General features: G+C 39.3%; 1 protein-coding gene across 1 annotated transcript in view; it reads right to left on the bottom strand.

The window, feature by feature from the left end:
* The window catches only part of fut8a (fucosyltransferase 8a (alpha (1,6) fucosyltransferase)), an 83,197-nt gene that overhangs the window by 9,424 nt on the left and 51,005 nt on the right, over nucleotides 1-22,768 (bottom strand). The window contains exons 3-7 of the mRNA XM_072689905.1: nucleotides 22,028-22,446; nucleotides 6,870-6,985; nucleotides 3,973-4,135; nucleotides 3,552-3,666; nucleotides 1,358-1,595 (exon numbers count right to left, since the gene is read on the bottom strand). Of these exons, the coding sequence (XP_072546006.1) occupies nucleotides 1,358-1,595; nucleotides 3,552-3,666; nucleotides 3,973-4,135; nucleotides 6,870-6,985; nucleotides 22,028-22,230 (835 nt within the window). The 5' untranslated portion in view covers nucleotides 22,231-22,446. The remainder of the gene's footprint in view (nucleotides 1-1,357; nucleotides 1,596-3,551; nucleotides 3,667-3,972; nucleotides 4,136-6,869; nucleotides 6,986-22,027; nucleotides 22,447-22,768) is intronic.

Here is a 22,768-nt window from a genome sequence, read left to right as displayed (position 1 = left end):
CCATTATTTAATCCAATCAGTGAGATTCCTGCTCATTAGATCCAACTTCATTATGATGTTGGCAGGATGTCTGGTTGGGATGATGGGCTGTCATTGTCTGGTCCCAGATAAATGTGCTTTGCTTGTCTTTTTTTAACCTCTTTTTAGCCCTTAGAAGTCAATACTTATGACGTTCATTTGCTATACCATTTCAAAGCAAGCATTAGAGATGGCGTATCAGTATTGATGGATATTAGCATCAGGCTGATTTCAGCAGAAAATGCTAGACTGGATATAGGAGGGAAGGAAGAACAACTCAGATCCTGTAACAAATCTATCCTGAAATAGCACATACTCACACTGTGTGAGGTCATGCTGTTAGCTGTGTATTTCTTCCAGTGGGGTAGTAGTGTGTTTGAGCCGTGTAAGCATGGGGACCTAATTTTAGACATGCTTCAATTAAAGCTTAATATTTCAAGTATCATTCAGTATCATAAAAGCAAGTGCTATTGTAACATCCCCAGCAATTATGTAATTCCACATTTAATTATGTTCTAAAGAATGCCTGTAAACCCACCATCAAATAACCCTTAATAAAATACCTAATTTTCTACTTACAAATACAATTGTGTTATTGATGGAAAGGTTAGAATTTGCACTTCCAAGAGAATTGCTTTAATGCTTTAATGAGCTACCAGTGAGAATTCATTATTGTTGAATTACACCATAATTTGGTTATCACTAACATATCTGTGATAACTGTCTTCTAATGCTTAACCAGTGAGGTCCCTTAAGGTTAGTAACCTACTCTGCCAGCAAGGCCCAGATTGTTCAGCTTGCAAACGCCTTCAGCCATCTCCTAATGACATGTCAGAGGATCCTCCAAAGTACAAGCATTTACTGCAAATAGTCTCAAGATGCCGACCACAGTTTAAGTGTGACACAATGTCTGCAATTTGAGCTTATTTCAAATTGGGGGAGAAAAATAGCCTTGAAAAAATAACCTTGTTTACCCTGCTCAGAAAGAAACAGAGTAGAACTCTTAAAAATAAACAAAAACAGCAGCTGGTGTACATTCAGTCTTCAGCATGTATTAACCTATGAACGTACACACTAATTGCATGTATTATTAACATATTTTCCCATTTTTGTTTAGTTTAATTATTGAGAGATTTGAAGAGATTTAAAGTGTAAAAAGGGCCCCGCAAACACCTGTCACTCATTGGTGAAAGACACTAACTGTAGCTGCAATGGAGGTCTTGGTTATGCTGCCAGTGTCCATTATCACGGAATTGTTTACTTGGAATTTGTTAGTTTTAAATGGAATGATTAATTTTATTATTCCATCAAATATTTGATATGCATGCTTGGTACTGACCAGACCAGTGTCCTGTGGAGGCTCCAGTGCGGTCAGTGCAGGTTTCACTGACAGGTTTGAAGACAGTCTCCCAGCCACCAGTGGCATAGCGCCAGTTCTGCGACTCCAGGATGAGTGTGCGCTGTGTGCCATAAGCGATCATGAAGCAGTAGACAACATGATGCAGCTGGCAACCATATCCACAGCCCTTATTGATGTTACACACCAGCTTCCGTGCCTTACTGCAGTCCGGTGGGTTCTGGATGGGAAGAGACACACACAGAGAAAGAAAAGAGTCAAAGAGAAAGGCTACACAGTGCTTCTAACTTTTCTTTTTTAACATTTGTTGTGGACTACAAAATACTTTGTCCTGTTAATGAAAAAAAAAAATTGTTCAAGAATCATTTGTTCAAGTCAACAAACAAACCCTACGGGCAACCTCAACACATTTGGTGATTTTTAAGCACTAGAGTTAATCAATCTCCTCCCACGAAACCACAGTGGGCCAAAGTCAACATACAGGAGCTATGATGAATGTGCCATATTAATATAAATATTTATACAAAAGTGATAATGATTAATATAAAAAGACCTTAAACAACTGTAAAAAGAACAAATGGACAAGTATAAAAAGGACTGTTCAATAAAGTCATTTCTTTATTACTTTTCTTCATCCCAAATGGTCATCTTAAATTCACATTTTTATAATCACATTGAAATACACAGTGATATCAGATTATTATGACCACCCCTGGTTTGGAATGAACCGGAAAGTCACAGATGCCAAGTTGCACAATGTTGTCTACTTACTTACAACGTTGCTACAATGTTGTCCAGATAATGCACCTTTTGACAAATTTCCGTTCCATTATCCATTTTTCTGACAACAGTAATAATAATAATAATAATAATAATAATATAATAACATATATTTTCCAATCTATGCCACAACATCTCAGCCAAGTGCCATGCAAGTGGTTATTTCCACTTTTAGGTAGGTGGTCAAAATATTTTAAACTTACTGTGTATTAGGCTGTGTACTGACATATATTGAATATGATACCAATCACGATACAGGGGTTCAATATATTTTGACACTGTTAGTAAGGCGCTATACTGTGATTTTTTTTGTATCAAATACAATGGGAACTTTTTGCATTTGAGTAAAAAAAAGTTAACTTTCTATTCAACCAGGGTTTAAACACAACACAAAATGCACCACTGACTTCCATTTATTAATATTTTGAGAATTGGTACACTATCGCAATGCATAATATGGCGATCCTCAAGTATACTGATATTTTCTTACACCCCTAATAAATATCCCATATTTTTCACACATTCTATACTATCACTGAAGAGGCTGTCAACAGCACTACTCAAAACGCATACTGATATACAGAAGACAGATGCACACTATTTGCCTTAGGAAAAATATTCATCTAAATGATTTGGAATGCTTTTGAATGTCGTATAGAGAGAGAGAGAGAGAGAGAGAGAGAGAGAGAGAGAGAGAGAGCGTTAGACGAGAAATGGATGAGGGAACTGCAGTGAGAAACGGTTGTCATTTCTCATAAAAGACATGGAGACAGTGCCTTTCGGTTATCAGCCCAAAACACACACACACACACACACACACACAAACACAAATACACAAGACAAAATCATAGATGCAAACTCTCAACAGTTCACTCAATCACACTAATCACTTTCCACCACTTGTTAACTAACCACTGCATCTTTCACCAGTATAAGCTCCACTACAGCACACACACATAGCTCCACACATCACTCCATCACACTAATCACTCTGAACTGCTCATTAACTAACCACTGCATCTTGCAATACTATGTGCTCCATTATGCACACACACACAGTCACACACAGACGGACGGATACACAAACACATAGCAGTAACAATACTAATGGGATATGCTAACGAGACCAATGACACAGTACTAACAGTGCAGAACTAAACCTGCAGCTTTTGCAGATGAGCATGGACAAATCAGCTCATCCCCAGTGAATGCCCACCCAGTACTATCTCCTCATTGCAATGCTGTTAAACACTTTCACTTTCGGGAAATGTCCTATGCCATTTGAGGGGCTGCTCTGTTACTGTTTCAGCTTTAGAAAAGTTTGGAGGAGTAGTAGAAAGCCAATCACTCAAAGTGCTGTTGTAATAGAGGCTACATTAGAATATGGGTGTGTTACCTGTAGATATGTGATCCTGTTCTGAACCAGCTCTGAGAGGTCTTTGGCTTCCTTTTCTCTCCAGTCTCCAGCTCCATCTGCCTGGCTCAGATGGTACAAGTCTGTCATGATGGACCTGAACATTGAAGAAAAGAAAATTTCAATAAAAATAAAGTTTTCATCTATTGTAATAATGCATATTACCTCACCAAGCTGAAGAAGGTGCATATTTATTAATTGCTATAGTGTGTTTAAGGAGAAACTCAACAGCTGTAGCTGTAATTAGCTGATGGGAACAAATACAGCATAGAAATGACAAAACTGGTCTAGACACCAGCCCTCCAGGACCAGAGCCCAGGTGTACACTATGAATGTACCTAACCGCAAATGAAAAGGTATGACAATGAACACAAATATGTGAGATTGTGTGTTTGTGAGACACCTTTGCTGGTGCCCCAGGTCCTGCAGAAGGATGTCAATGTGCTTCTGCAGCTCTCCAGTCTCCACATGGGCCAGTTTCTTCACTTCGCTACGTACAAAATACCACAATTCCCGTACTCCATTCTCTGTTTTTCTTCTTAGCTCCTCCTGGTTTCTCCCAGGCCCTAAACACACACATACACAGACACAAACACAGCCTGTCAGGGCATGGGGTGACACATACAGTATGTCCAATCTGTATAATATATATGTTATATGATATAACTATCTATAGGCAGGAAAACTTTCCAATATCACTTTACAGTGTTTAGAAGGCTACATAACACTTACGTAACCATTTCATAACAACCGGCATCGATCTGCTATGTCATTTGTATAGGCTTATTTCAAAAGACAGCAGGATCCCTTTTATAAAGAATGTTTTTTTAGGGTTTTCCAGTAATATAATTAAACACAGACAACTGAAAAGAAAATGTCTTTTAAAAATAATTTGTAAAATGTAATTAACAGAAGTGCAGTTGGCTTAAAGTTCAGTTCAGTCTTGTGAGAAAGTTAGAACACCCTCACCTGTATTACTGCTTAAAATGTCTAAAATTAGAACCAGGTGCAGCACATGAGCTGCAAATGATTACAAACCCCATTAAAGTGGATTTTGGAGGAGCCTGTCCTATTTAAGCCTCAGACAGTTAGGTTTGTCTGAATCTGTGTCTTATTCACTAAACTGTGCACTACTTTGGGGTTTTGCCATTTTGTAGTGAACTAATGAAAACAACTTTTCAGTGCACTGTAAAAATCCCGTAATGCATTGTAATATATAGTGTACAAACAAAGTACACTAAATTGACATGGAATACCCATAGTCCATTGCGTTGTGTGGTCACTCAGCAATGAGCTCACTGGCACAACAACGTATCTGAAATCGTTCACTACCTTTTCAAATTCTGTTTTATATATAGTGATCTGGATAGTGAATAGGGCACAGTTTCGCACATAGCTTTAGTTTGGTTTGCTCTTGATTGTTGAAGTGAGTGGTATCAACATGGCTAGATCCAAAAAACTCTCAAAGAGCTTTCTAAAATATGACATTGTTATTGTTAAATACCAGTGTTAATTCAACACTAACGGTTAGTGCTGTATAATATTGGGCAAAAAATGACATTGCAATTAACTTATTTTCTGCAGTATGTATTGTGATATTAAAAAATACAGACTTTTCCTAGAAAATGATCCAACACGTCATGATATTAATAATGCACTACCCATAATGCATATCCAGGATTGGTGAAAAATGTTTAACAGATTTAATCAGTCTCAGTTGTGTTCTGTATAATTAGCAAAAAAGTATGCGGATTTGACATTGCACATCCTACAATGTGACTATTGTGCATGCACACATTATGTTGATAATGCTGAAACAATATAGTTTATAGATACTGTAGATGTTTTCACTTTTAAAACAGTTCTCTCTCTCTCTTTCTCTGGTTTTCTTGCTAAATTGTTTGCAAAACAAATAAAAACAAACACAAACATACACACACAAAATGCTCTCACACCCTAAGGCCATAAAACACAGTAAAATGCACTAAAAAGGACAAATCATGGGGCAGTAATGATGGAAAAGCTTGCATTCATTTATCATACTTTATCTAGCTGCACGAGGTGAAGCTCACTGCACTGCACACTGAATATCAAGCTGTGGCATCATTGTTCAGCCCATGACTGCATTACAGTGAGAATGAGAAATCAATGGCACACATAGATGGTGAAAGGCCATTTTTGTGTGTGTGTGAGAGAGAAAGAGAGAGAGCATGAGTGTATCTAGGTATCAGTGTCCCTGGTAGTAAACCAATTCTCTGTGAACTGCATATATCTGTGATGTCTTCCCTCTCTCTCACACTCTCTCTCACACATAAACATTCTTCTGTCCTGGTAGGAAGAGCACACAAAGGGGTCAAACACAATGAAAGCCTCCAACTCAGAAACAGAACCAAAATGTGTCCTGATGTGTGCATGTGGTGGCCTGTGTGAGTGTGTGTAGGATTGCTGTTGCACAACAGAGACAAGTGGTCTATGGCTTTCTGTTTGTGGCCAGGCACTTCCTCTGGACATTCCTTCCTCTGTGTGCATGCATATATATATGTATGTGTTTGTGTGTGTGTGTGTGTGTGTGTGTGTGTGTGAAAGACAGAAAGACAGAGGAAGAGAGAGCGCAGAGGAGAGTTGGAGGGTAATTTACATAGGCTCCCTGTAGTGATTTGACTGTCCTTCACACACACACACACACACACACACACACACACACACACACACACACACATATGCGTGCGCACACGCGCATACACACAGCTCTGGCTGGATGTGGGCCATACCTATGTCTCATATTGTCTCAAATCTTTAAAATGTCTACTTTATAGGAGAAGAAAAGAAACATTCATAACTTGGCTAATTCTGCTGTTGCATAAGTTTGATATGTAAAGAATATAAGTGACACATCAGTCACAAGTTTCACAAATTATGCACAACAGCTTGTCAATCAGATCTGATTGAGTGAGTGAGATTGCACTGAGTGAGTTTGCACACTCGCATCCAACAATAAATGAAGCCTTGTGTATCTTTTATACAGATACAAAAACACACATAAGCACACAGCGGTGATTATTTAAATAAGATAAATGGGCCATTGCAAAAGTCTCAGAACAGGTCTCTGGCGACACACTGGGTTGAACAGGGTTACTGAAGGATTTAAAAAAATATCATTACATGCAGTGTCTCCTTTGTCTATTCTAACAAGCATGCTTTCAATACAAGAGACACCGTAATCATTCCTCACTTGCCTTTAAGAGTCTAAGTGGGTGTGTATATATGTATGTGTCTGTGTGTGCTTGAAAAAACTCTCACCATCAGCAGGTAGGCTGCGGTAAGAGTTGATCTGCTCCTTGGCTCTGATTAGCTGCTCCTCCAGACTACGGAGCTTTCCTGCTGCTCCAGCACCTTCCACCTGACCCTCTGGCAACCTGAGAAAGAGAGACACAGAGAGACAGAGAGAGAGAGAGAGAGAGAGAGAGAGAGAGATAGAGAGAGAGAAGAAAGAGAAAAGAAAGAGATGAATCGGCAGTTCATATTTTAGCCTCAGCCACGCAAACCCTGCTGGGTTTAAGAGTTCGTACATCTGCATGTTTGTGTTTGTGCGTGCACGTCTGGCCAGCTAGGTCAAGGTGAATGGTGGTCGGCTGATTTCCCAGAGGGCTGTGCTTCTTGCTGTTTAATGCAGTGATCAGTTGTGGCGTCCGTCACGAGCAATTCATTTGCTGGCAAGGGCTATTTATCACACACACACACACACACAGAGGGGCCAAGCATCGTGATGAATACTGTGTGTTGTAAATACACGCATTGTGATGTTATATTTTGTCATTACACAATCTTAGATACTAGGGGATACTACTTTTAAAGCAGTATTATGTGAGAATCTGTATTTTTTGCTCCTGGGCTTCACTTACAGTCAGGACAGTTAGCCAACCCTAACGTACAGGCTTAAAACAGGGTTCCACTTTGCGACTTTTACCCTAATTTTAACCCAGATGCTCATTAGCTCTCTAACTTAGCCTCCTAAGTCTCTCAATTGCGTTTCAGACCAGTCAGAGTAAACCAAATGTTAGATTTTTTGACACAACTTTAAGCGTAATCTAGTAGTGTTAACTGGTCAGCGACCAGTGCCAAAAACTGCTGTTTTAGGTAGTTTTCAGGCAGTTTTCAGGCAAAATGTCAAATTTTGGCATTCAATGACATCTCTGGCAGGTACATAAATGATTACAGGTGTGGTCTGATTAGACACTGGGTCTTGCCACAAGAGCGCGTAAAGAGATTGTTGACTGATAGACATGTCTCTAGGATGAATTCAAAGACATTTTGCCCAGCTGACAGACTTTGAGAGGGGGCGCGTCGCTGGGCTGAGAGTAGCAGAATGATCGTTTCAAACAAATTGCCTGCCATCTAGAATGTTCTGACCAAGCTCATTGTCGCCTTTGTTTGCAGTGCTGATGTGAACGAGAAACCTGGAATAATACAGACTGAAAACATATTTGCTGTGGAGCGACACACTGCCCTGACTGGTGTGATGATCTGGAGAGCCTTCGCATATGACAGGGGCATATACAGACCCCTTGTAGTGGTATGAGGGACACTAACAGCCCAGTTATGTGTGCTGCCACATGTGTTGCAGAAACAGGTTGAAGTTGTGTTGTGTATGATTCCTAGTCATTTAGAGTGCAATGGACATTTTTTCATATGTGCAAAACTGTATGTGAGGTACCTAGCCTTTTTATAATCTCCTTAAAATATTGTGTATTGTACCCAAGGCTTTACATGCATTTCTGGACAAACCGAGGGCTGGAGAAATATCACTGAAAGAACCATTTGAATATTACATGTTCTGACAGAAATAGGACTTGAGAGTTACTCAGGGTTATGCAGTTCTTGTGAGCTTTGTCCTGCCTGTTACATAGTGCAGCTAGCAGCATCCTCTTCACTGTCACTCATTAACCAACATGGATGTCTGTTAGCTGGTATAACAGAATTAGCAATTAGCATTTGCCACCAAGCAGTAATGCTTGAGCCATCCATGTTGGTAGTCCCAGAGAGCATAACTTGCTCAAAGTTGCTATAGGGGCAGGTTGATGCAGTGGTAGCCTTCTGGTAGTATCATGTGATACTACCAGAAAACCAAAAAAAAAAGATCTCCACCACTGATTTTATCCAGCCTTCAGCTAACTTAGGAGAAGAAAAAAACAGAAAACACTGTGGTCCCATAAAGGCTGCACACACACATAAATACACACACACTTTTCTTGCCTGAATAGATGTGGATGCCTTGCAGTAGTGTAACAGAAATGTGGAGTCATTCTCCTAAAGCCTCTCAGACTAGCAGCGCTGTTTCTGGATCATTTGTCCTTTGTAGAACACGGTGAGCAGGATCAGTAGCAGCAGCAGGGAATCTGATCTCAGAACAGCTCTGCTACTCAGAGATTCTTTATGCATACAGGCCCTGGGCTGCATTCTGGGATGTGTTTGAAGTGCGATTCAGAGAGATAGAGAGAGAGAGAGAGAGAGAGAGAGCGCAAAAGAGAGAGGGAGAAAGAAAGAGAGGGAAGAGAGAAATCTTATCTGAGAATAGGGACATAAATGCATTTCTGAGAAAACTGCATTTTTTATGGTAAACAACAAATTCCCATCTTGCCTAGCTGGAGGCAGCCATATGCATGTGATGGTGAGTGAGGTGTGTTTGTGCATAGTGTGTGTCTGTTGGAGACGCTGATATTGTGGAAAAATTGCAATTTGTGTCATTCTTGGTTGGTCAAGGACGAAATGAAAAGACAGACAGGAACAGAATGACACAAGGAAAAAGATAGAGAGAGAGTGTGTGTGTAAGAGAGAGAAAAAAGAGAAAGAGAGAGAGAGAGAGAGAGAAAGAAGGAATGTCAAGAGTGTGGGAAAAAAAGTGTGGTTTCTTTACAACTGTTTCACAACCCAACTACTCAAGCAAGAAGTGCCACAACAGCAAATCAGTAATTCATTACTGTAATCTTAGTTCATGGGACATGGGACAGGAAAAGTGCAGCAACTTGACATGGCATCTATTCTGCAAGTGGACGGAAGACATCTGGAGAGAACAGACACCCACAATTCTGTGGTATTTGTAAGTGCAGGGTCTCGGGTGCCTCATGTCGAGCGAACATGCAGGCCATATCATTTGTCAGAACTCTCCAGAATGCTTCTTGAAGCAATTCTGGACAACTTTGGCCTGATGGCATGGTTCATTATCCTGCTGGAATATCCCATCATTGTGGGGACATATGAAGTCCATGACGGGCTGCAAATGGTCTCAAAGCAGTGGAACATAGCGTGCACCAGGCAAAGACGCGTTTAGGCAGACCAGTGGACCCAACCCCTGCCATGACAATACACCCCACACCAGAATGGATCTATCCACCAGCCTGCAAACTGGGGTCTGTGCAAAGGAACCCTACCACCACCCCAAAACAATTGGTATCATGACTCATTGAACTTATTTTTGGGCAAATGTTTGTGCGCCCCACTTTCATGACACTAGTTCACACCAGCAACACTCTTGCAACCATTTGTGATATCTTAGCGATCACACAGCACCTACCTTGAACAGCATAACAACCACCTCGCAACCTCACCTAGCAACCACCTGGGAATTGCTTCAGCAGAACTATAGATGATGTATTTTGAATGTAGAATGACCTCAAAGCTATTGGCTATTTGGAAATTCCTTAATGTGGTTTAAAATAATCTTGCATCCACATTCTGTATATTTAATCCAATGTAAAAAGTAGAACTGGGGTCTGATAATAACCTAGTTTTACACTTTCTAGGCCTTCAGAGCAGGCAACCAAAAATACTCAATACCCAATACCCAATAATGATTGGGTGAACAAAGTCTACTTATTAAAAGCTTTCTTCATTAAAGGTGACTGTATCTTGCCCTCTGTGTATACAAAATTAAAAACTATCTTCCAATTTTCTCCTTCATTAGGTTTGATCAATATTCCCAATATTAGCAACCGCCCACAACCCCACAGCAACCACCTGGAATCTGCTTCAGCTGCGCAATCACTCTGGAAATGCACTTTTCTAGAGGAGATTGCCCCCAAGTACTGAACTACAAACTACAGTTATTATCTGCAGACTACAGTTATTATCTGATCTCATACTGGTGATAATGTGGCTGGAAAATTCTACTTTTAAAAAAGTTTGTCTATGAATGCAAAACTGCTGTTGCCTTTAATTTCCAATGTAAGAGGTCTTGTAAAGGGTGTATAGTTCGGAGAAGTTCTGAGGCACTTTAGAGCACAAAGGCTGTTATGCGAAGTGCGGGTAAGCAACTGAGAAAATATTGTAATTACACGCATCCATGCACATACACCCACCCATTTACACACAAACACACCTTATGTGACTAATGCTTTTTTTGTGCAGTGAGACTAAAGCCTGTCGCTTTCCCAAGGCTGGTGTCTGTCTTTGTATGAATGAAAGTGGAAAAGACTGGGCTTCTGACACTGTAACAACCGACTCAGCACAATTCTCATCCGACTCCTCTGGTTCTGGTATTTATATAGCGCAGAAACATACAAAAAAACTCACACCAAGAGCAACATTAGCACACGCTTGTGTGGTGTAACAGCATTCATTGATGGTGACACATTAGTAAGCAGCAAAGACAAAATGAAACACCTAGAAAGACCCTGCTAATGGGCACTGCTGCTTCTCAGACTTCTGACATATCTCACACAACCCTGTGTTCAAAGGCTGTTAGTTGTATTTGCAATAATGAGTTCTTGCAGTAACTTGATACACACAAACGCGCGCACACACACAGGAACAAAACGCTTCTAAACACACATCTAAACGACAGGGCACAAAAAATGACTTGCTGGCCTGCTTGCACAAACAGTTCCAGATACATAGACAACATGCATCAAGTTAAGTCGTCATTTTTCCTTTGCAGTTCTGATGAGCATTGTCATTAGGTCTACAAGTGTACAGCTGATTCTCTCCTAAATATCTATTTAACCTCCTACTCACTATGAGATAATGTCTATGCATAACAAATGATTTATATGAAAGCATTTTACATATATGTTACACTCTCGGTTCACCCTATTATGCTCTGTCTATTTCTAGCTTTGAATCGTCTCTTCACTTTCAACTTCTAAATGTTTCTTCTCAATGTTTTGACATGTAAACAAAGAATGTAAACACTGAAAAATTATTAGATTATTATTTAGTATTATTTAGTCTGGTAGCGATGTGTCAAAGTTTTTGACGTTTTGAATCACGCCCCATTCTACCAACAACTAGGCTATAAAAGGGGCCCAAATCCGATCTTTTTGCATTTTTGCTATTATTTTGCATTATCATGGCGGCGGTGATTGGGTGAACAATGTCTACTTCATTAAAGCCTTTTGCATGCATGGCTACTAATTATTTTGCTTTCTGTGTAAACTAAATGAACAAGTAGATAGAATAAAAATTTCAAGTTAGTACAGAAGTTTTATCCTGTTATTAGTCACGCAAAGCCAACTTTTTCCTTAACTTTATGCTTCGAACTGTCACCAGGTTTGATCAGTATTCCCACACTTTCTCATTCTACTCCACTCTCTCCCACACAAAACATGTTAAAAGGGATAGATTTCTATCCAACTTTTTCTTCCTTGTGCTTTAGTTCAAAATGATTCTGTTCACTCAATGTCTGACACTTTTTTGTTTGGCATTTCATTGAGTCATAATCATTTATCTTCTGACATTTATGGTACAAATTAAGACCTAGCTCTTACATGTCATAATATAACATTCAGCAGAGTATAGTTTTGCATATGCTGTATTTGTATGATATTCAGCATGCTGTCTCTACGATTGTTCATTTCATTGTGAGTCATGGGTAATAAAAACTGTCACTATCCAATACATCATTATGTATAAAAGAAGTCCATCAGTTTCAAGTCTCTTGTGAAAGATTCATGTGAGATTCATAAGCACTTCAGTATGCAGCATTATGCAGTGGAAGCTGAATCATGTTTAATTTTTAACACTACATGTCTTAAAAAATATCTATATTTCATTACAAATGCCAAGTCAAACAACTGCAGAAATATCTGTCAAAATCTGTATGTATACATGCATATACACATTGTCTACAGACAATGTAGTACCAATGTTAATATATGGTGTCTTATTTCAGCACAATAGTCTCAGGTATATCTTAGAATAACAGGGTGGAGGTGTTTCTGTCATGCCTAAAATTACCATTATGAAAGGTAGGTCTTGTCATGCTGGGCGTGTGCGCATGTAAGTGAGCTGGCTGGACGTCACCACAGAAGCTCTATTACACACATTTACATCAGAATAACAGAATAGCAGGTTGAGACAATGGAAAAGTGTAAGTTTAGGAAGGGCAAAGAAATACTGTGGGAATAGAGCCTGCTCCGAAGTTTACTGTTAAAGTCTGGTGGCTACGCATGTAAATTTGGACCTGACACCAATCTACATAGATTTTTTTTCTATTTCTGTTAATTACTGTTTATTAATTTCTATAGTAACATACACAACATAAACATCACAAAACAAAAACAAAAATGACACACAGCTTCCTGGGAAGTTCTTACATTAGCAACATAAATAGAGAGATATAATGTCTAATGTCGTCTTACCCAACTTAATAAAAGAATGTGCTTAATTAAAAGAATGAGCATCTGATCACTTGGAAATTGTTACATCATTAGCACTGTGATTTCTGGCCTTGGCCAACTTGTACCTGACTGAAGACAAGTGAGTGTGTGAGTTAGCATTTAAAATAAAAACCTATAACTGTGATAAAATGACTGTAACATACAACTTTAGAAAATGTGCCTACACTATCAACTTTACAAAAATGTAGTTTCACATTTTCACATAAGGGAAACTTTGGAGAACAGCTCATTGATAAAGGCGTTCTTTTCTCCCTCGACTGTCACTGCAATGACTAAATTAATTAAGGGCTTTCCATATAGTTTGTTTGCTACTACTGGTTAGTTCAATATTTGCACTTGAGATGCCTGTTACTTTAAATATGACTGCCAATTCCCAACTGTAACACTTTTTACCTTTAAACAACAGAAACTCACAAGTTTTAATCAACTACACCCCTTTTTCTCCCCAAAAACAAGTGCTGCATTCAACATGTTATCTTCACATTTACAGGTTAGCTTTGTATACACATGCACACCATGGAAGGTTACATGAATGTCTGTAAGATGGTGGTACATTAAGAAAACATTTTGTTAGTTTGTTTTGGCCATTAGACACGATGGACTATGAGTCGGAGTGTCTGGGAGGGAGAAAGTGTTTTGCAAGCTTAAGTCTCTGGTAATTACACTTTGATGTTTTTATTCTAAACAGCCCAGCCAAATAAAAGTCTAGCCCTTGGCCCACACTTAATTAGTCACGTTCAGGTGCCACTAATGGACTCCCTGAGCCCTAAAGCCTTACTGTCCCCATAGCAATGCACTCTCAGGGAGAGGAAATTGCTATATGATTGGCTCCTCGCTCACTGAGGCATAGCTGTGGGCTGCATTCATTGGCTGGCTGATCAATCATTAATATTAATGACATTGCAAGATAATAAATAGGTTACTATTACTATAGGATACATTACTCATTAAAACATATCTGTCCAGTCTGTGCAATGTTTTGTGTGATGGCTAAATAAAAGCAATATTGCAAAACAGTTGTGAAACATTGAAATCCAGCTGCAGAAAGCATGTGTAAAGGTGGCATAACCAGTTAAATTTAGGGGGTGATTACTGTTTCAAATGGGTAAAATGGGTGCTGGATGAGTTTTTAACGTCATTACATGAAATAATCATCTTAAAAACGTGAGTTTTTAAAAATGATCTCATTGTCTACTACATTTTGTATGAAGAGTTTTTTGAAGAACCATTTAGTGTGACAATTTGACAAAAATAGAGGAAAGGAGGGGGCACATTTTTGCTTGAGCAGTACATGAGTCAGTGATCAAGTATATACAGTATATGTCTAGACCCAGTAATGTCATAAAAAGAATGTAAACATCTCACCTTATCAGAAGGAACACATTCACATTTACTTTTTAATTCATTTTGGAGCATTTGTCTGTTCCAATATATATATATATATATATATATATATGATGCAGCGGTGGCACTAAGATATTGGCACTTAGTGGCACTAAGTTATTTTCATGTTACATGCTGTTATGGAACTTTTCGAGTAATCTGCGGTTCATGTGCTTCCAAAAACATGAAGGGGACAATTTAATAAAACATTTTGTACACTTTTTACCCACAATGCACTGCAAAACCAGTGAAAAGCCAATGCACACTACTTTCTGTCTTCACGGAGCAACTGGAGCTTTATCTTTTTTTAATCATTTAAACATACGGACATTTGATAAAATGATAAAATAACTAAACCAATAAGACGGAATAAATGTATTTTAATAATCTGTAAAATGTAATTAAGAGAAAGCCAATTCTCTTGCGAGGAAAAAGGTAGAACACCCCCACATTTATTACTACTTTAAATGTCTTAAATTAGAATCAGGTGCAGCCATTCAGCTGCCGATGATTAGAACATGATCAGAGGGGATTTGGGGGGAGCCTGTCTTATTTAAACCTTAGACATCAAGTTTGGTTTGCTCTTGATTGTGTAAGTGGTATCACCACTTACACAATGGCTGATCCATAGAGCTCTCTGAGGTCTTTAGAAAGAAGACTGTAGATGCAGAGGCGTCTGGGAAAAGCCATGATTTAAAAAGATCTCAGAACACTTAGAAATCATCCGTTTTATGGTCTATGAAATGATTCACAAACGAAATAACTTCCAACTTCCAGGACAGGTCAGGAGGTCCTAGCAAGTTCAGCCCAACAGCAGACCACAGGATGTGTTAAGTGTCCTGCAATCCTAAATGTCATCACTTGACCTGTAGATTTTGCCACATTTTACATCAAAGTACAGCATCTACCCTCAGAAATAAACCACACAAGCTTGTTTTTCATTGGAGGAAACCCTTGCTGCTAAAAATAACATCAGAGCAGGGCTTAAGTGAACACCTAGACAAAGAACAATGTGATTCTGAAACAATGTGGTTCAGACAGATGAATCTTTGTTGGTAAGAACACTTCCTTTTGTCACCATAAATTGCCGCTTTCATTAAAAATAAATATCTTTACCACCCGCATTGTTGTGTTGTGGCACTGCCGGTGTAAAAACATGGTTAGATGTAGAAATGTTTATAGTCCTGATAAAGTGTGAGTCTAATTAATTCCATATCTGTCTGCCAGCCTTTCAGTACATCAGTTTTGTCACCATTCTGTGAAGTAATCTGACAAAAAAAATCAGCACTACAGACACGCAAAAAGTCTCTCACACAGACACACACACACTGATGCGTTTCAATAGGCAACCGAGAGTCCATCTTTTATCTTTACTGACTTCAGAGTAAATTACTGCACCTACAGTAGCTCTCACTCTCTGTTATTCCCTGAGGATAGCCTGTCTGTCATCTAGGATCACACAGGCCCACACACCCACACCCACCTACACACACACACACACAAAGTAATTGATTCCAGATGGTTGAAAGGCGACCTGAGAAGATATATGAGTGCACAATTGTGCGTCTATATGAAATAAACAGGGTAAAACCCCTAATTTACTTAGATGCAGCAGGCAGGTGAAGAGGGCTATAGCAGTGCAAAGTTTAGCATCAGTGTGCAGGTCATTATATCACATGAAGACTATGCGACAACACAGTACACACTAGGGAAGTGGGAATAAGTGATCTCCGACGCTGAATAAGTCATGTCACAGGACTGCTGTAGAGGTTTGACAAAATTAAACAGATATAGTTTGGCCTGTGTCAAAATAATTTACCACAACACATACTGATTTACAGTTGAATTTAAAGTGTAACTTTGGAAAATGCCTAATAAACAGCCCTGTTCATGTATTTTATTAAGCTGATTAAGTAAACATCCACAGTACAGGTTAGAAAAAGTAAGTAAACCCTTGAGTTTTGTCCTTGAGACATTATGCAAATGTCTTAATGTTTATTCGTTTTCTATCTGGGATGTGTACAGCCCTCTTGAAGTCATGCCACAGCTTCTCAATAGGGTAAAGGTCAGAAGTCTGACTTGGCCATTTGAAAACACAAATTTTCTTCTTTTTTAAACATTCTTTAGTTGACTGATTTCTTAAAAAACAAAAAAAAAACAAAGAAATGATTTCTGATTAACTAGGCTTTGTGGGTTGTTAATTAATTGACAAAGCACTTGTAAACCCCCCATCTTCTTAAGTTTGTGTTTTATAATTTCTGTTCATAGAACTGACTCATAGAATCCAATCATGACTAGACATTTTATTAACAGCCAGTGCAGGAATCATTGATTCAAAGGAGTTGTCTTACTTTTTTCATTCTGACACAAGAATATATTTAACTTCTTTAGGCATGGACAGATATCCTGCACAAAAAGCTGTACATTTTAGAATTTTTTTGACTGCGTTAGACTTTAGACATTCGACATTCAACAGCTTCAGGTCTGGAGGGAAATAATCTGCTTTCATGATGATTAAGATTATGATTATTATTATTAGTAGTAGTATTAGTATTAGTAGCAGTAGTAGTAGAAGTTGTATCAACTACTTTTAGACAGCCCCTAACTCTAAAATGGACACAGTAACAAACACAGTAGTCACATTTTGCGTTATACCTTGCTGTCAAATAAATAATAAAAAAAAACTTACTCACAGGATTTGGTTTGCAAATGTTTTTTGTCCAGGTGTATCTGTATAAGGGGTTCCTGTCACCAACACAGGTCTAGACACAATAAAGTCATACTCAGTAACAAACATACTGCCTTAATATCCTAAGAGCTATCCATGTTTACACATGGCTGAGTATGCAAATGTCTGCTACCAACACAGCCTTAGTACACATATACTGCCAAGTCCAAATGACCAGGTGTGAGTACAAACAATGCTCCTTTGGGACAATACTCCTAGCCATCCACAAGCACAGCAGACGTGATATTTAATGCTCATCAACTCCAGGAAAATGTCAGCTGGGACAACAACCACTGTACACAGCCTTTGTTCTCCTACCAAAAGCCCCTGACATGGCCTGTGGCAGATGCCATTGCAAATGGGACGCCCCAACAAATTCCCAAGGATAATGAGGCTTCCAGACATCAAAAACGTGTCAACAACAGGGTCCCCATTCACATCACAAGAAGCCTTTGCCCTCCAAGACCAGTGCCGCTCCTGTTGTCTGACAGGAGAGGACAGTCCTGCACTGTTATCTGGCTACCTGTAGACTGGAAGGAAATAAACTAAAAAAAATAACAGATGTTAGTGACAGTGGTTTATAGTTGAAAACATCCTCCATGGAAGCAAGTGTCCAGCAGGTTCATATCATTGCATCTGCCCAGTTTGCCACATTTGCTGCTGTGGTCCACTTCACTGGCCAAAAAATCGACCACAGGGGATCCCACTCCTGTGCAGGACAGATGGCAGCTTGTTCAGTCTTAACAGGTTCAAGGCTAAGAGTAAGGCAGCCTGCTGCCCCAATAGACTGACACTGAAAAACACAGCCAATTAAAACCACCTGGAACACAACACACTCCCTCCTGAGCTCTCCTAAAGCTTTCACTCCAATCGAAAGAGGATTTTCTGAAGATCACAACTAGGACTATAACGATTGATCAATTAAACCAGAATACATAACTGAAAAAATACCACTAAATAAAATTCATCTAATCAATCAAAAATCATATCAACAAAAAATATTTGCGATTTGCAGCCTGATTCAGCTCATGTATGCAGTTTTATTTATTTATTTTTTTTTTACGGAAAGGCTTCCAAGTTTATCTTTAAATAAAGTATTCTGGAATATCTGAAAAGATATGCATGCAAATGTTAAGATTGCATTGTTAGATTATATAAATACAAGCGTAATATTTGCCCTAATCATGACTTATATTTTTAGGACCTAGCATATCTTTATATTTAATATTCCCAACCATTCACCACATAAATGTATGAGCTCAACAGCACTGTTCAGCAGCATTAGCCCACAGGAACTCAGCATTACCTGTAGCACGCTAATTAGCTTTCTGTTCCACACTACCACATGACATGTTCTTAAATGAAGGCAAACATTACTCTACGCTGTGCAAAGTGAGCACTGCAAGACTACATGATGAATCTTAATGTATCTCTCTATTTAGATAACTGGAAGAGAACTGGAAGGCTATCACAAAATGAAGAACTGCACCCCTGCCCATTGAGCTTCAACAGGTTTGACCAGTAATGTGAAAAGAATCAGTCTAAGGAACAATGGAAGCCCGCCAGGACATTGAAAGAAAAGAACATGTGGAGGGGTGCTATGGCTAGGGGTGTTACACTGGCATCAGTTCAACTAGACTGGTCTTACTAGCAACCTAGATGGCATGTAGTCGATTCACATTTATTATTTGTTTTATTACCAAACATCTTAAGATGACACTCAGGATCCAATTTATGACGTACAGTTATCTTACAGGTGTACAACTGATCTAGCCATGCTAGAGGCAAAAAAATTCACAAGCTTCAGAATCTGATTGGACTTGATACCGTAATGTCGCCATTCAATGCAATTTTTTAAATCAGCCTAAAAATAACACCTTCCACATTTGTAACATGAAATACAATGGCCATGGAAACTATTTTCCATTTTATTTTGTATTCCAAGGTTCCACATCGCCATGTGGCACAGATCAGCTAACTTTGTATAACAATGATGATAAAACGAGCATGGTCACACAACAAGTGATATCACTGTATGATGTTGCAAGTAAACAACAAAATGTTGAAATTAAGGAATGAAAAAAATTTAACCCTACCTTCCACCCTTCTTATACCTGTTACCCCAGCAAAAGAGTAAGAAGTACGTAATGAAGTAGCAGAACAGACAGTGAGTACTTATAAGTACCTATGAGTAGTTCAACATTAGGAGGATGTAAGAGAACCATTCTGTAGTGTTTTATCCTTTAAGTGATGACACTGGTGTATAATAATTTAGATATAAATATGCAATTGTGCCACAAATGGGAGGAGCAAAATGTAAGAAAATGTAGGAAAGCTCAAGCAAATGACAAATGGCCAAAACAAACATGAGAACCATATCAAGGAAAAGAAACACATTCCACTATTAGAATACATACAGGAAGACATCTGGAGATATTTGAAGACATACAATCTCACTTGAATACACTGAGTCAGTTGACTGAGAACCACAAAAAGCAACATAGAAAAATACCAGAAACACCTATAAAGAAAATGACAGGGCAGGGCTAATAACGTCAAATGTGTGGAAACACTGATGGACAGGCGGGGCAAGGGTGGAGACTAGAATGAGAACATAAACAATAGAGCACATGAACACAAACACATAGGAATGTAAACACAGAAACAGTCAACAACAGGGAAAGACGGCTGACAACTTTTCAGTGTCCTTATCTAATGCTCTAGCTAAATGTTCATTTGCTAACCCCTAAATTGCAATCATACCAGTCATAACACGCTATACATGACCAGCTATACTAATAATTTCAAGAAGGAATCATTTAGATTGTATGATTAATAGATGTTTGTAGATCTGTGGCAAACACTGTCCAGAAAAGGCAATGTTGCCCATTTGTCTTAACTGTCAGGGTTCAATCTACTCCAGAGCATTCATTTATTCCCATACACACATATAACCTCAAACATACGCACACCGACCCAAATAATTTCCTTTTACATGGAGTCAAAGATACAAGAAGAGGACATCATGATAAAATGTGTTTGCCTTAATAGATTATATAAGCACTCAGGCAAAGTCTGTTATGATGGAGATTTGACTGGCAAAGAAACTGCTTTAGCTATCAGACAGAAATGCTGTCCATCACAGCCGTAAGAGGCGGACGGAGGTGACAGCAGGGCAGACTCACCCTGTTTGACTGACACACACCGCCTGACAAGTGCGTGAATGTAATGCAGAAATAATGGACAGGCAGCAGGCAACGTGCCACGCACAGCTTTACAATCTGATTGTTATGGTTGCCATGCTCAAAATGCACATCGCTCACACTGATAAGAAAGAAGGCTTGCTCTGATATGTTGGCCTGGGGAAGGTGGTTCCAACACAGAGTAAGAGAAAGATTTAAGAAGAAAGCTATTTGTATATGGCCGGTTGAGGTCAAGTCAGATATTTTTTTTTTTAAATCAAAGGACAAATAATAAACAAGACAAATGTAATGAAAAAAGTTCCAGGTTTAGAAACTCCTGAGGGGAGGAAATAATCAAAAAAGGAAAAATTACATTAGGGGAGTAACAGTCTACTGCTTTGGAAACTAGATATATATCAGCAATGCCACAGCCTGAGGGACAGCAGGTGACACACCAATGGATGCACAATATGACAGCATACTGTCAACTTATTACAAGCAGAGATGTAGTGATATCATTATTTCCAAAGTCAATACATAATCTGAATATGGAATCTCAGCACTTGCTGACAGTAATCCTCCATTACAACTTTTTAGTTGTAATCACTGGACATACACATGGGATAGCCAACTCAGTTTTAGGGTCCATAGTCCATAAAAACAATGTTTAGGTATGAAACATTACCCAGAAAACAAAAAGCTGCCCTATTTTAATGTGAAGCATATAAAGACTATAGGGCATCACTTTGACTAATGTAACAGAATTTCTGTTCCACTTTAAATGGTACCGCAGTTACATTCTAACTGGCCTGCACTTCTGAGGAGCATCTACAAAATGCTCCCTTTTTATCTAGCTAGCCTCTTCAGCTTGCCAGTCAGGGTCAAACCAAGGTGACCAACCAGATTTCAAGGGTCAGTGCCAAGCCTTGTCACTCATGCTGAAGTTATTGAAGTGGGTGTGTCTATTAGAAGTTGCTAGGCAAAATTGCACATGGATGAAAGTTTCCTGCACCTTAAAAATTAGCATTATACACTTGTTTATCTGCACGATAAGCACTTACTTAATCAGTAAAACATATGTTAGAAGAAATATAAAAAACATGAATACATAGTTTCTATATACAATTGTGTCCGTAAATAACTGCTGTTGAGTCAACTTTTAAAGCATAAAGCAACGATTAAACAAGAGAGTCATATCAACACTGATTTAACTAGAGCTGCAACCACTAATCAGAATTATTGATAACACTGATGCTAAAATATCTTTGGAAAGAAAATGTCGTTCGCGATTATTTAATGTGTTTATTAACAGTGGTTGCCAAGTGTGGTCTTGCTCTGCTTTCAATGTTGGACGGGGCAGTATCTCCTCTACAGAACAAAGTCCCAGAATGTATCGAAGTCTCGACAATAGGTAAGAAAGGGTTAAATAAAACTGCACAACAACATGAATACAGTCATCAACCTTGACCTGAGATCTTCTCTGGAACTTACCTGAGCGTCTCGGCCATGCGCCTTAGGTCTTCGTTTTGTTGCTTGAGCCGTTCCAGCTTGGCCAGGATCTTGGAGAGCTCGCGACTGGAGCGTTCTGGATGCTCGCTGTCGCGCACCAGGTGCCCGCCGATGTAGAAGAGCAGGGTGCCCCATGCCAGCAGCACCAGTGTGATCCAGCGCCACGAGCCCGTCCACGGCCGCATGTGGAGGAGGTGGGGCGCTCGGGGTGGGCCAGCAGTTACAGCATATCAGCAGGCCGCTGGGGTGCCTGGGTAAAGGCCTTCGCTCCGATGTCTCCCCTCCACTTGCAGGAGCTTCCTGAATTCAGTGTGAGGGCCCTGTTGTTGCCTCTTGAAGTTTCCACATAAGTTTACCCTTCCTGTTGCCTCCGATTCAGAAGACGTGCACCTGAACAGTGCCTGTACAAACAAAAAGATGTGCGTTAGTGTCAGGTTAGTGTCATTCCACTCTGCACAGACGTAATTCGACAGAAATCAAATATTTAAATATTAACTCTCAGTTCACCCTTTCCTCTTTTCCTTACTGAGAGCTGCCGGGAGAGGGCTACGGCCACTAATGACTGGACTAACCGCCGTAGTGTGGTTACACAAGGCGTGTGAGTATGAACTGTTAGAGTGAGACGTAAGTCAAGTGGACATCAGGCCTGGAAATGAGACTTGGGGAAAGTTAGTGTAATGGGATTTTGCATGAGGCAATCAGAGATGGCAGGGGAAACAGAGA

Source organism: Salminus brasiliensis, chromosome 10 (assembly GCF_030463535.1).
Source record: "Salminus brasiliensis chromosome 10, fSalBra1.hap2, whole genome shotgun sequence".
NCBI lineage: Eukaryota > Metazoa > Chordata > Actinopteri > Characiformes > Bryconidae > Salminus > Salminus brasiliensis.
The sequence above is the reverse complement of the archived record's forward strand: the minus strand, read 5'-3'. Positions and strand labels throughout refer to the sequence as shown.